Raw genomic sequence first — 15748 nt, 5'->3', positions numbered from 1 at the left:
TAAATTGTTTCTAAACAATTTCCCTCTGCATGAAGGAGAGAAATTCATGCATTAATAGTGATATGCTTATAGGGCCTTAGACATTCAATTCCCAATGTGATTGGTTCCACATATTTTTGAGACAGTTTGCTGGACCTGGAAATGTATAATCAGTAGTCATGAAACTGAGTTGTGTGTGTGTGTTTTCTTTTGTTCGTTCGTTTGCTTTTGGTAAAACCAAAATATCTGACCAGATTTATACCAAAGAATTGGAAACTGACACCTTTATTGCTGTAATGTATTTAATAGACTTTTACAGTTTGTATGTAGCACAAACAATCCTTTCTTGTTTAAAAATACAGCTTTACAGAAAACTCTGGTGTGTTCATTTTTATGTGTATATGTATTTTTGAATTGGACTCTCAGAAAAAGAATAACAAGCTAAACTCAAATAAGTGCAATATAAACAAGAGATAAGGAAAAATGAGAGACTTTTCATTTGCTGCCAGCTGAGCAAAGCATGGTGGCAATATGAAGGTGTGGTAGAAAGATAGCATGATGGTAATCCAGTATGCCTTGCATTACCCATGATATTTTCCTGATTTTTACTTAGCTCACAGAGTTTAAGCTGCTATTAAATTTGCTTTGAAACATTTGCATTTAAATTTTCAATAGTTTGTCACATGCAAATCAATGAGGTATTTATAAATTGTAGTTTGCAAATTTTAATTTGTATAAATAAAATGCCTGGAGCTTAAAATTGATTACTGCCTCTCCACTGTTGCTTAGAGTAGTGTGTGTGTGTGTGTGTGTGTGTGTTAGTCACTCAGTCATGTCCGATTCTACGACTCCATGGACTGTAAAGCCTGCCAGGCTTCTCTGTCCATGGACTTCTCCAGGCAAGAATACTGGCGTGGGTAGCCATTCCCTTCTCCAGGGGGATCTTCCTGTCTCAGGAACTTAACCTGGATTTCCCACATTGCAGGCAGGTTCTTTACCATCTGAGCCACCAGGGAAGCCCTGCTTAGAGCAGTAAGAGATGGCATTAACAATGAAGTAAAGAAGTAGGATTAGATACTATAGTTTTTAAAATGTATCTGAAGAAAACAAAAGATACAGCGTTTTTATAAGTCAGTGACATCTGTGCATTTATTTTGCCCTGTGTGCATTTATATTGACCTATGCGTAGTTATCTATAAGTTTGTAGATTCCTGGTTTATATTCAACCATTTAACTGTGTTAAATCCCTATTTAATGAAAAAGATATATTTCATAGAAACTCTTAAATTAGTTGTGGTTTAACCGTTTTTAGTGATTATTTTAATATAAATTTTATATAAATGTCATAATAATGCTAATCATAGAAACTTAAAATGTTTTTAATTTAGGAGACATAAAACAAGAGCCAGGGATGTATCGGGAAGGACCCACATACCAGCGGCGGGGATCACTTCAGCTCTGGCAGTTTTTGGTAGCTCTTCTAGACGACCCTTCAAATTCCCATTTTATTGCCTGGACTGGGAGAGGCATGGAATTTAAACTGATTGAGCCTGAGGAGGTGAGTTTCATAGCTTCTATTTAGGGAAATCAGCTATGTCATAATAGAAAGACACATACTTGATTAATATGCCAAAAATTCACTTTTTAATTTTAAAACTTTAGGGGAACATTTTGAGTGAAAAGGTAGTCCAAAGGGAAAAAAAGCAAGCTACGTGTAAAATAAGAAATGAACATGTTACAGGCTTGTTCCAGTTGAATACTATCCTATAGAACTGATGTTGAAGAAAATCAACGGGAACATTACTGTGCATGCGCGCTAAGTCACTTCAGCTGTATCTGACTCTGTAGGGCAGGGCCTGGGCCTTCTCTAAAGGTGCTTCTAAGTTGGGCTTGTTGGATGGTCTTTGAGAAAGAGAAGAACGTGCATCAAGTTCAACTCATTTTAGGGAGAGAGGAATTGTTCTTGAGAATTAGAAGCTATTAATTGGACAGTCTTGATTTTTGGCAGGAGGGTCGGAGAAAAACATTTAGAGAACTAAGTCATGTGTAAGAGGGCTGTAGGGGAGACACAGCTGTGGGAATACAGGCACTCAAAGGCCATAGTGGGAAATTCTCACTCCTTGGGTGTCTCTTAGGAGACACAGACCCATAGGAATATTGTTTCCCTTTGATTAATGGTAATACCTGTTTTGGATCAGCTGGGCGGTATACACTCCATTGGAAGGTAAGAATAAAGTTTAAAATGTCACATGATACCTAAGAAATTGCCCAAATGAGAGGACTCTGGATAGAGATACAATGGGTAAATGGAGCTCCTTTCATTCTGTTCAGTTGTCTTACCCCCTTCCAGCCTGCCCTTGTGTACATACAAGTGGAGTATTTTCCTATAAAACTTCCCAGTTCAATGTTTATTCTTCTCGGGAGTAGCTTTAGATTTAAGGCTACTGTTATTATTACAGTGTAACCTACCAAATAGCATTTGGACCTCAAGGGAAAGGCGACGTTTTATATTTATTTACACTTTCTTTAGAAGAATTTTGTCCGTGCTGGGTCTTGGTGGCAGTGTGCAGTCTTCTCATGTGGTAGCTTGTCTTGTTGTGGAGCAGGGTCTCTAAAGCACAGGATCAGGGGTTGTGACACGCCAGCTTTAGCTGTCCCTCAGCAGGTAGAATCTTCCTGGACCAGGAATCAAACCCAGGTGCCCCACATTAGCAGGCAGACTCTCAACCACTATACCAGCAGGGAAGTTTGAAGGGCCAACTTTCATTAAAGTTTGTGTCTTTTCATGAAAGATGCTTTCTCTCTTTACATTAGCTGAGAAAGCATTGGGAGACTTTTAGCTAACATAGCTATGACTCAGATTGGCTGTTGTATCTTAAACACCCCAGAAAAGTAAAAAAAAAAAAAAAATTCAGAGATATCTATTTTTTTTACCTTAAATTAATTCGTTTCATGTAGATTTGACATCTACAACCTAGGCTAATGGGCCTATATACATCTTATATTATCTGCTCTGTGAGTCCGTGTATTCAGTCATAATCAGATAATATGTCCTAATTTGATATCCAGAAGATAAGATGATAGTACTTGTAAAGATTTAAGGGATTTATCTGATTTGAGTATGGATTGAATAAAGTATGAAATAAGAAGAACTAATGAGCACAATTAAGTCAACTCCAGCTTATATCAGTGAGAGGGTATGTTTCCATCTTCTTTAGCCCCACACCAAGTATACACAGATACATGCATAATACCTACTCACACACAGAGGGCTTAGGATCAAAACTGTAAGTATCCATTATCAAGTATGGGCTAAATGTTTGGGTAGTTGAATTTTGTATTGTGTCTAAAACTTAATTTGGCTGTCAAAGGAAATTCATCTTTATGTAGATGTACTTAAATAATGTAAGTGAAAGAACCACAAAAATGTGAAGCACTAAAGATTGAGGCTAGAATCACTTAACATAAAGTAATTTGAAAGCTTGTTAAGTAATGATGAGAATGTGAGCTCTTCATCTCATGAAAGATGTTAATAATCACTGCAAGAGTTGGTTCATGCTAGACCTTAAGGACATCCAGCAGGGATTTATATCAGTTACTTCTGTCCATCTGTGATTAAAGTGAGCAGAAACAGAATTTTTTATTGTTGCCATGGGCTTCCCTGATAGCTCAGCTGGTAAAGAATCTGCTTTAAATGCAGGAGACCACAGTTTGATTCCTGGGTCAGGAAGATCCCCTGGAGAAGGGAAAGGCTACCCACTCCAATATTCTGGCCTGGAGAATTCCATGGACTTGGAATTCTCCAATACGTGGAGAATTCCATGTATTGTCCATGGGGTCGCAAAGAGTCGGACGGCCTTCACTTCACTTTCATTTGTTAAGATGGGGGTATTACTGAATTACATCAGTGATTATTGATCCACTTAGAAGTGTAAAAATTCTTAGGCAAGTGATTAAGTTCTTTATGTATTGATTTTTAAGCTGATTGTGTTGAAACAACTAGAATAGGAGACTTGACCAGAGGACCATTATGTTACATCAGATTGTGAATCTCTGTGACTTTTTTATTTTTTTAGCCTAGAAGGAATACAATTATATCTGTTCTTATGACAGACTAGCATTTAGATACCTTTTCTGTAGCAGACTCTGAAAGTGAAAAAAGAGATGAGGAATTCAGAGAGTCGGCAGACCATTTCCAAATAGTAACTAACCCCCTGGTAATAGGGAAGTAAGCACTGAACGTCTCCGAAGGCCTTTTGTTCAAAATGAAACATTCCATTTCTGATTGCTGCATTGCTCACTGCTGCAATTGCTTCCATCAGGCAATGACTCTGCTGTTTATGTTTAAATTTCTTCTTTGAGAAGTGTTTGTGAAATTCCTTTAGTCTCCGTGGCCCCCGGTCACCCTCTTCTTTCAATCACACAGCAGTTCTTTGAGGGTCTGCGACAGCGCAGCTCATGAAAGGTGGCTGTGAAACCATCCTTGTTGGAATTACTTTAAGTTCCACTTGTTTATATTCCATCTTGCAGTTTAAAATGATACTGAGTGAGATTTCAGTCTTGCACTGATCATCTGCTCTGTGTGTTTAGGATAACTTCAGCAAGCGCATAATCTTTACCTTCTCTTCTTTGAGATGTTTGAAATTATGGGATCTTATTTTTGAATTAATCATGGGTTCAGGGAACAGTTATTGACATAGCAAAGCATCTACAGGACACAGCATGCTAAGTCATTTCAGTTGTGTCCGACTCTTTGCAACCCCATGCACTATAGCCTACCAGGCTACCTTGTCCATGGGGATTCTGCAGGCAAGAATACTGGAGTGGGTTGCCATTTCCTCCTCTGGGGGACCTTCCTGACCCAGAGATCAAACCCACATCTCTTATATCTCCTTTATTCACAGGTGGGTTTTTACTACTAATTCCACCTAAGTAGAAGTCTTTTGGTAATATTCAAGATTGTTGAGCTGGAAGAGTTATCGAGAAGTCTGATAGCCTGTGGTTTCTAGGTTTACTGTTGCATATTCAAGCATGATTTTTTAAAATAAATTGAATAATATTAATAATTGAACAATTACATTGTCCTATTTAATTCATTTGACAATAAGGGTAACTGCTATAGTGCTACATAGATCGTTCCACTCTCCTCATTGACAGCCAACGTGTTCATTTGAAAGAATGTTATAAGGAAGTTACTAGAAGTATTGTTACCGTTGTACATGCTCCATGTTGAAAATGGTCCTTTGGCTGGATATAGTGGTGATTGTGATGGGTCATTCGTGAGGGCTGGATGGACTTTATTAGTTGTTGGATGGTCTAACCTGTCCTGGAAGTTTTTATGTTGTCTGTTCATTTTAAGTTTCAGTCTTTTAAAACGATTTTCTTATGATAGGAACACAACATGGGATGTATCTTCTTATCCAGTTTTTAAGTGCTTGGTCCAATATTGTAAACTAGAGGCACAGTGTTAAAGCAAATTTCTAGAGCTCATTCCTTTATCTTCTATAATGTGTCTACATCTCCTAGGCATATGGGTATGTCTCATTTTCTTCAACTTTATGATAAATGTGATATTGAAATAGCTCTAAAAATAAATTTGATTGTTTTAATATGTCTACTGATACCCACAGTGCTGTGAATTAGCTGGCATCAGAAAAGTCAAACTCTGCTTACGATATTAAAAAAAAAGGCATCTTTTTCTCCCTAAAGACTCCTTTGGGGAGAGAGAAAGTTGTTGTTAAGTTTGTCGCAGGTTATTTTGCTTTCTAGGTATATCCTGGTGAGCTAGAAAAAAATTATTAAGAAATGCCAAAGTATTCAGAAATTGTTGTTCAGTTTAAGGAGATACTGATAATTTATTTTCACATCCCCTCCAGGTTTGCAGGCTCTTCAGTTGTCCTGTCTGTTAAAGATTCACTGATGTCCATTGTTAGCTGTTTAAAAGATGTTTTATTTAGAAAGTATTGGTTTCACTTATTATTGCCACTTGCCCATCACACTATTGCTCCCAACATTTACATTAAAATTAAGTTTATCTTAATTAATGAAATTAATTAATGGGTTGATTAATATTAATGGAATCCATTAGTTAATCCATTAATTAATGGAATATTAATGTGTGCCTGTCACTGTGACTTTCTATTTGGAGATACATAGTCACAGGGATGTGACATCTCATATTTCGCTTTTAAAAAGTATACTGATGTATGTGACTAAATTACATTGTATCTTCATTCAGGAAATAGAAATTAGTGAGAGAGAAAATAGGAAAGATCAGTGTTTTTTAAAGAAAAAAAACAAACCACAGAGAAAGGTTATTGCTAATAAAATAGAGTATTTCTGCAAAGCATTGTATAAGATGTTGCTATATGACATACAACAACTTGGAATTCTGAGAACTTGAAGGCGAACGCTAACCCAATTAGAAAATACTCTCTCCGGGTTGCCTAGGTGTACACGGGGGCTGCAATTTCTGCTCAGATGAAGCAAAAGTGGAAATGAATGAGGATGTGACTTTGACTGGAGTCACAAAAGCAGGCTACCCTGTTCTGGATCATCTACAGCTAGCCCAGGGTCGTGGGGAGGGAGGGGATACAGATTCATTGAGGAAGGAGGTTTTGCTAAAGCTCTATTGAAGAACTTCGTCTTTGCCAGAAAAGTTGCACTTCCAAAGTCGTATTATAAAAAGCTCGGAGATTGTTCACAAAACCACAAAATGGATATTCTGCTTTAGAGATTTTTGTTTGTGGACTCATATACATGGTGACCTTTTTTGCTTCCTTCTTATTTTTAGCATCTAATTACTGTTCTTTAAATGAATGCTTAATTCCACCAGTTTAGTATTGACTGCACTTTTTTTATTTTCTGATGCTGCTTCAGGCAATAAAAATTATGTACAGTTCAACTTACTAATTTGTGCACACTATGCCACTTGTCTTTTAGCCAGTGTGTTTTAGCCAGTGTCAAGCAGGGTATCTTTTTTCCTTTGACTTATCATAACCTGAAAAACACCTTTACCAAGAGATCTTTATTTATAGATAAAGTTGCTCTTGATCTTTAGTTTTTAATCTGAAAAAGAAATAAGAAGGAAAAAGCAGAAATGAGACCTCAGAATGGGAAATATGCCTCATTTTGGTGAATTGCAGCCTGTTCAGTCCTGTTGTAAACACATTCCCTTATTTCCATTTAATTTTGTATCCAAAACAATAGTGACAATGAATTCTATTGTGATGTTTCAGAATGATCACTTAGTGCCTGGTTGAGAAAGCAAACCAGGACCCAGGAAATGCAGATCTTGATAGCTTTTGCCTCTTACACGTATGCCATCGATTTGGATATGTTTTAGATGGTTTGGAAGTAGTTAATGAATTAACTTAATTTTTATGAAATATGTTGATAAGATAATACTTAACACAACAATGTGGTTCTGTCTCAATGGCAGGTGGCCAGGCGTTGGGGCATTCAGAAAAACAGGCCAGCTATGAACTATGATAAACTTAGCCGTTCACTCCGCTATTATTATGAGAAAGGAATCATGCAAAAGGTGAGCAGCTAACACAGCATTAAAATTTATTGAAATGTTTCACATTCATCCGCATGTCATACTTCAAAGCCACATATCATTGCATTGCTGAAGCAAGGTTTTCGCTCACTTTAACGTATGCTTAGCTGTTGGTTTTCCTATTACAGGGCCTTCTGTTTATAAATTTATGAGCATTATAGGCAAATATGTAATACAAAATAGATTTTCTGAAAGTCCCCACTTTGCTGTGTTTGGTTAAAAAAAATCCTGCTTTAGTACTAATATGGCAATATATGGCAATATATGTCCCTAAAAGTTGTTGACATTTTGCTCATTCTCCACAATTATACAATTTTGAATATTAGCTGAATGTTTCCTTTCCCCCTCTTTTTCTGATTCTTAGAACAGTCAGAGCATTTCTTGTTCTCATTCTGAAAAACATCTTTTCTTGGCTGATTTCATTACTTGACAGCTTAACATCTTAAACAGTTGATTTGAAATGAGTATTTAATCTTATCTTGTTGGCATAAGGACATTAAATATGCTTTATTTCAAATCAGTGTCTTAGTATTTCAAGGTAGCTTGTTTAAAAAGTGTGAGATAAAACAAATGAATTACACTTGGGACAAAATCTAAAATTTTTGAAGAAGGTAATGAATAAATAAAGATAAAACATTTGGGCATTTGTTATTATTAATATCCTTCAGCCTTGCATTGTACTCAATCTATTAGTCTTGACTGTGAACGGCGTTTTAGGATTTATCCATTGTGAACGTTACATTATAGTTTCATTATGTGTCCTTTGTTCATTTGTGGAAACATGAACATAGTTACATATTACAGATCATGACATAGTTTTATGTCACCATGCTGCTGCTACTGCTAAGTCGCTTCAGTCGTGTCCAACTCTGTGCGACCCCATAGACAGCAGCCCAACAGGCTCCTCCGCCCCTGGGATTCTCCAGGCAAGAACACTGGAGTGGGTTGCCATTTCCTTCTCCAATGCATGAAAGTGAAAAGTGAAAGTGAAGTCACTCAGTCATATCTGACTCTTTGCAACCCCATGGACTGCAGCCTACCAGGCTCCTCCATCCGTGAGATTTTCCAGGCAAGAGTACTGGAGTGGGGTGCCATTGCCTTCTCCGTAGCTATTCTTTCCATAGCTACTGTCACCATAGCTATGCCAAGAAAAACTATACCAGTTGGTCCATGACAATGGTAAAAGAAGAGGGGGAAATAGCATCATTTGGGCTTTCTGGACCAAAGGCAATCTGCTGTCTGGTTAGCCAGCCAGTAAGTTAGAACTTCAAAGAGCCTTAAAAGATAAGGCTGAATGGGATTCTTAATTGCTTCCTGTTTCCCTGAATCTCACCCTCAAATTGTAAAACCAGTTACTGTCTGCTCCGTCTTCTCCATCTCAGTCCTGGAGTCTTTTTTTTAATTCTTCCTTTCTTTCACCAACCACTCCCGTTCACAGCCAGCCTTTTTCAGATACATACCATCCTTTCAGTTTTCATCACCATCTTCGTAATCGGGCAAAGCAAGTAAACGGGCACAGTAGGTCTCTGCGGGTCCCCTGCGCAGTGGTACACAGCAGTAACAAATGCAGTCATGGCTTTGGTTTGCATGTTAGCGTCGTGTGAGATGACTGGTTTTGAACAGATTCTTCTGCTAGTAAGCAGCAATATTCTTTCCTCATGAAGCTGCTGTGATCGTTAAATGAAATAATATGCTTGAGACGCTTGCCTTGTACCTGGTGCAGTGAAAGGCTTCAGCAGATGGTATCTGTGAATAAACCTTGCACCTTGAAGCCAAGACATATTTAGCTTGTATATCTTGACTAGTAAGCCCTTTAATAAAGGGAGCAGTCACAGAGGCTAAAAAGTATCTCAAAATATCTAATCATACCTCAACTTTTACACAGTGTTTAAAGGGGTATCTGCAGGATGTTATGTCTGGTCTTAGATATTCTCAAAGGTATTCAAACTTATGCTTATTATTGATATCATTACTAACATATTCCCATTTATTTATCCAGTTATCACACATCCCATTTGTTTACCTCTTATTTTAAGAAAATAATAAGGCAAGATGCTTTCAAATGATCAAATGATAGCATAGATGTTGGAATACAGAGAAAAATGTTGTGGCTCCTCATATTTTCCCTATTAGGCTGTAATTGCCAAGGTAAACTATTAGTAACTATTTATCAGCCAACATAGGATAGCAAAATGTGTACTTAACAGGCCTTTTGGGTATCACATATGATACAAGGAAGAATAGACCGTTTAAAGGTGAAAACGCAAAAGTTGAAGTGTACTTACAACTAGCACAACAATCAAGACTTGACAGTTTTTGCAGACATACGTATTTACTCATTACACATGTTGAGCCGGTCTACTTGCTGCTCTCTGATACACCTGTGGCTTTCTCATTGCTTCATTTTCTCCCTGATAACATAATGGATAAGTAAGTCCTAAGATAGTCATTCAGAGGAAAATTGTGCAGTCCTTTAAAAAAATATGAGGTAGAATTACATATTTTAATGTGTAGGGGAAAATGTTTATCTGATGATGCTTGTATATGAACTTAAAATTCTGTGTATATGTAGTGTATGTCAATATTAAGTGAAAAATTAGAAAATACAACCAAAGTGTATCAAAACATGAAAGAAACCCTAATTATTTCAGTAGCTATGAAGGAAGAAATGATGAAGTAATGATTATTATACATTATAGACGATACATGTATGTTTTTACTTCAAAATTTAGAAGTGCCTAAATAAAAGTATATATAGACATTTAAGTATTGGTTATTTCTGAATGATATAATCAAATTATTATTTCTTTTGGCTTAATCTGTAATTTCAAGTTTTCCTCCAATATTACTGTACTATTTTTGAAATTTTAAGAGTTAACACATAATTTAAATAGCTAGCCTTTCAAAGCACAGTTCAAAAGCTAACCTCCTTGTTTAATTCTGATTCATCTCTCTTGCAAAATTAATGTTTTACCTGAGCATTACTATTTATATATACTCAATGTATAACATTGTCCATATTGTAATTGTATTACTAATAAGAGGATTCATTATGTTCCTTGGTTGTTTATCAGACCTTGTTCTAAACTCTGTGGCATTTAACATAATCCAATAAACAGAGTAGTAGCTCTAAATATGTTTACTGAAAGAAGAAGTAAAACAGTGTATCAAGGCAGGGTCCTTAAGAGATTTTATAATGCTGATTGCATATCATACATTTTAATTCCCCACAATAATTTATTAAATAATTTCTAATTATAACCACTAGCAACAGGTTGTACAAAAACATTCCAGTAGTCTAAAGCAAAGCAAATGCCTCCTTCTCAGTGGCCACAAGCAAAACAAAGCCAGTTATTAAATGCTCTGAGATATGCTGGCCAGTTACTTCATTTTTTTTCTCAAAATACTTTGAACAAAGGAATAACATGAAAACTGGGATTTAGTATTGTTGAGCTTTGTTTCTGATAGGGCCTATTTTTACTTTTATGGCAGTTACACCATTTCACCTTTATGAACTTAATTTCCTTTTTATAAAGGGCTAAAGTGAATAAACTTATGCCAGACTCCTCTGTTTGCATGCCCTGTGCTAGAAACTTCCATCTCAGTCTTGTAACAGGCTTTCCAAGAAGCCATCGCTGCCTCCATTTCATCAAAAAAAAGGGGAACCGAGGGTGGTTTAAGAAACTTGTAAGTGTTGGCTGTTTTCAAGCCTAAGGATATTCACAGTATTTGAATTCTCTTGAATTCTCGAAATTGGTTTCTCTTATAGGGTAAAAAAAAAAAAAAAAATCCAGGGCAAAAAACATTCTAAATCTGAGTCTAGAACAACAGTGCTCTTTGGTAATTTTTTTCCTACAAACAAGCACAGACAGTTTATAAACCTTGAATTCACCATTCCCCCACGTTTCAAAGCAACTAGTAGAGGTGTTGACTGATTTTCACCTTTCTAAAATTACTGAACTCAACATACACACACAAAGTCAGTATCAAACTTAATACAAAGAACTGTATTCATCCACTCCCACCCCCTACCCCAAACCCTCTGGGCTTTTGAGAAGCTCAGCATTGTCTATTAATGGCAGCGGGGGAGGGCTGTATTTGTTTCACTCAATTGTTTATAATTTCCTAGAGAAGCATTACTCTTCAAAATTTAACTTTGGGACGTGTCATTTCCTACAAATTACACTACTTCTCCTTTATTTCAGGCAGCTGTCACATTTCTTTTTCTCATTTCCTCCCTATGTATTGTATATTTTAAATTCCTTTCACTTTTTTTACACCTCTTAATTCAATTTGACACTATATACACATCCTTAACGTCTGTCTAAGGCATCTTGCTTTCATTTTTAAAAGTGATGTACCCAGGATAATACTGCCCTGTTGATCCATCTTTCATTTAAATAAGGCTATGCGTCTTTCTTTTTTCAGATGAGAATATACAGCGAAAAAGAAAAAAATTAAAGGAAAGAGAAAGAATAGTTCATCCTGCGAATTAGTGAAGCACTAGTCTAGTCTTATTAGGAACACAGTCCATTTTTTTCTTTTAAGGTTTGAAAGTTTAGCTTTTCTATAATTTCAGAAATATAATGTTAAGAGGGAAACACTACACTTTAAATGTCTTGTTATTTTATAAGTACAAAACCTTTTTAAACAGAGGGGAAAAAAATTTAATGTGAGATGCCTGCATGAAATCATTGATTTTTTTCCCCCAAATAACAATGTAAGTTTACATTTATATTAAAACAACAAACTGCTAAGTTTCCAGTTTTATCTAAAATGAATGTAATTATCACTCAAGGTCAGCATTTTGCATTTCCCTCGCTTGAACTGTAATTTATCCCACAAAGTGAGGAATTTTTTTTTTTCCCTATCTGTATCTGTTAATACTTGATTGCCTTTTCTTTTGTTATCCATCCTTTCTGGAGCATTAAACCATGTTTTTTGTTCATTTCTCTCCCTGCATTCCCCATTTGGAAATGGTGAAGATGAGGTTGTGTTTGTGTGTGTGTGTGTGTTTTAATTGAGGTGTAATTGACGTAACAACCTTGCATTAGCTTCCAATGTAAAATATAATGATTGGATATTTGTATCTCTTGCAAAATGCTCACTATTCTAAGTTTAGGTACCATCCCGACATCCCACATAAGGATGGGCTTTTTCTTCCATGTTTCCCTCAGGTGGCTGGAGAGAGATATGTCTACAAATTTGTGTGTGATCCAGAAGCCCTCTTCTCCATGGCCTTTCCAGATAATCAGCGCCCACTGCTGAAGACAGACATGGAGCGCCACATCAACGAAGAGGACACGGTGCCTCTGTCCCACTTTGACGAGAGCATGGCCTACATGCCGGAAGGGGGCTGCTGCAACCCCCACCCCTATAACGAAGGCTATGTGTATTAACACAGTGACAGTCAAGGGCCTCCTCGCGCTTCTGCTCTTTTGCAAGATGAAGAGAATCTCTGAATTCTCTTCAATATTTGATTTTTGTCATTTGTATTTTATTTTTAAATAATAATACACAAAAAGGGGCTTTCCTGTTGCATTGTTCTATGGTCTGCAATGGACTGCGCACTTTATTTGAGGGTGGGTGGGGGTAACCTAAACATTTATTCTGTGTAACAGGAAGATAATGGGCGAATGGGAGGGGGGATTGGGGTATTACTTTTTACTTAGGCTTGGGATGGGGTCCTACAAGTTTTAAGTATGATGACGCTATATCATGTTGATTTGATTTCATAACAACCTAGAAAATGTTCATTTCCTCTGGGTATCTATGGTACAGTTAATTCACATTGTGTAAATATCCACTTGGAGACTATCTGCCTTGGGCATTTTCCCCCTAGCATTTCTGTGTCTCCGCAAGGTGTACAAAAAAAAAAAAAAAAAAAAACTACTGTAAAAGGCAGTTTAATTGTTAGAAATGACTGTTTTTGCACCTCTTGTAAAAAGTTATTTAGAGATTGCATTTACTGTTTTTTTGTTTTGTTTTGCTTTATGTATGACTCCCAGAGGAAAACCATACAATGGGTATTCTCTCTGAAGCTGAGTAATCACCATGACTGTAAATGAGGGGCACAATTTTGGACTCTGGCTCCAAACTGAGTCACAAGGCCAGTAGCAGTACACGTATCTGGTGCCACCTTGCTATTTAGATACAGATAATACTGTCCTTTAAATATTTTGAAACCCATTTCAGTTACATAATGATATTTTTCATGGTCCTTTGAGATCTTCATTTAAATGTTAAATCTGGGATCGCAATGAAGCAAAAAATATCTGTCTCCATTCACTTCCTTCAGTACATAAAAACATTATTTAATCAATAAGAATTAACTGTACTAAATCACATATTATGCTGTTCTAGATACAGCAAGCACTTCTTAAGAAAAATATCCAATACACTAAATAGGTACTATAGTAATTTTTAGACATGGTACCCATTGATATGCATTTAAACCTTTTACTGCTGTGTTATGTTGATAACATATATAAATATTAGATAATGCTAATGCTTCTGCTGCTGTCTTTTCTGTAATATTCTCTTTCATGCTGAATTTACTATGACCATTTATAAGCAATGCAGTTAACTACAGATAGCATTTCAGGACAAAATAGATGACTCAAACCATTTATTGCTTAAAAAATAGCTTCTGCCATGCTATGCTATAAGCAGCTTTTATGCACATTGACAAAATGAAGAGTAAGCTTCAGCTTGCTAAGGGAAATTGTGGAAACTTTTGGTGAAATGGAAAATTATTTACAAACTGTTCAAGAATATGAGCAAGTTGCTGTATGACATAGTGCTGGCACTGATATTATCCATCATCTTGTTCTGGACACTTGTGTAAATGTGATTGGATTGTTTGAAAGATTTAAAGATTTGAAGTTTCAAAGGTTTTTGTTTTGGTTTTGTTTTGCATTTGGAGGAAATAGTGAAAGCAGGGTATGTTGTTCTGTTTACCTTGACAAACCATAAGTAAATGGTGTTATAGTATCTCTGATTAGCTTGCTAAAATGATTCAAGCAAAAAACATAAATTTTGTTCACTATCTCAGAGGAAAAAAATTTTAGAGAGTCAATAGCAAAATGGATTTTTTTTAAAAATCCTTAACACAAAGCCAAAATCAACTTACAAAAGATTTTCATGATGAACACAGGAAAAATTGTTGAAAGATGATCTCCTGGCTACCCATTTTCCAACATGACATTGATCACAGTTCATGTCTCTAAACTCAACAGTTATTGGGAAACCCACATAACATAACCTATACTTACTCACATTTATTCCTACCAAAATAATTCTAATTTCAACATATTTATGTAACCTGTGATTTCAATGGTTGTTCTACATTTACATTATATATCATTAGGCCCATTATGGGTTAACAAATATGCCTTAAAAATCAGAATCCCCCCCTACCCACTATGCTCATGTGGCCATTTACAGTTCTTAGAACAAAAATGGATTTTAAAATATTCAGCTAAAATTTTATTGGAAAGAGAATTGACACATTTGGAGAAATTGAAAGTAGGTCTTTAAAATATGATCCAAGTGAAAATTATATTGAGAATACTTTTTCTTTTTTCTCTCATTTTCTTTTATTCTTTTAAAAATTCTAGTTTGATAGTGAAAAAGAATCGGACTATGAGCTATTTTAAAGAATCAAGGAAGAATTGGTATTGATTATATAGTATTTAAGGACAAATTATATATTTTGCTGTTTATGGTAGTAACTCACTGAATAAAATAAGTAATTGGCCAACATTAAGTATATTTCCAACACAGAAGGGTTCAAAACATTACATTATAAACTCTTTTGGGAAATGTATCTAAAGGGTTTTTTTTTTTTAAGTTCTGTTCTTATTCTACTTTTTGTTTGGTTGTATTTTTATTTTCAGATAGATTAATAAATCTGGCAGCTGATTTCTGCAAGATTCTTGTGTTTTGAATTTCTAATTGAATTGGCTATTCAAACATAGAAATCAATAATGTAACATTTTCCTTCAACTTGGTAAAAGAAACTAAAGAAGTATCTCCCCTCATGTTTGCTGCCTCTCGATGCCAATACCCAAGGGGTTAATTACAATAAAGAGTGGCACCTCTCAAATAAGTAATGAAAAATGACTTTCCTTAAGTTATGCCTATAAAAATGCATAAAAATAAAAATTCACACAGCTGACAGTGCAGAGCAGTTTCCTCAAATTATAG

General features: G+C 35.8%; 1 protein-coding gene across 10 annotated transcripts in view; it reads left to right on the top strand.

The window, feature by feature from the left end:
• ETV1 (ETS variant transcription factor 1) overlaps positions 1 to 15472 on the top strand; it is a 98963-nt gene extending 83491 nt beyond the window's left edge. For 9 of the 10 annotated variants that reach the window (XM_059885715.1, XM_059885714.1, XM_059885713.1 and 6 more), the window contains 3 exons: positions 1368 to 1537; positions 7421 to 7522; positions 12718 to 15472. In XM_059885715.1, the coding sequence (XP_059741698.1) occupies positions 1368 to 1537; positions 7421 to 7522; positions 12718 to 12939 (494 nt within the window). In that variant the 3' untranslated portion in view covers positions 12940 to 15472. The remainder of the gene's footprint in view (positions 1 to 1367; positions 1538 to 7420; positions 7523 to 12717) is intronic. The other variant, NM_001046492.2, reaches the window with a different exon arrangement.
• The last annotated feature ends 276 nt before the right edge of the window (positions 15473 to 15748 follow it).

The sequence above is a fragment of the Bos taurus genome, chromosome 4, assembly GCF_002263795.3.
Source record: "Bos taurus isolate L1 Dominette 01449 registration number 42190680 breed Hereford chromosome 4, ARS-UCD2.0, whole genome shotgun sequence".
Classification (NCBI taxonomy): domain Eukaryota; kingdom Metazoa; phylum Chordata; class Mammalia; order Artiodactyla; family Bovidae; genus Bos; species Bos taurus.
The sequence above is the reverse complement of the archived record's forward strand: the minus strand, read 5'-3'. Positions and strand labels throughout refer to the sequence as shown.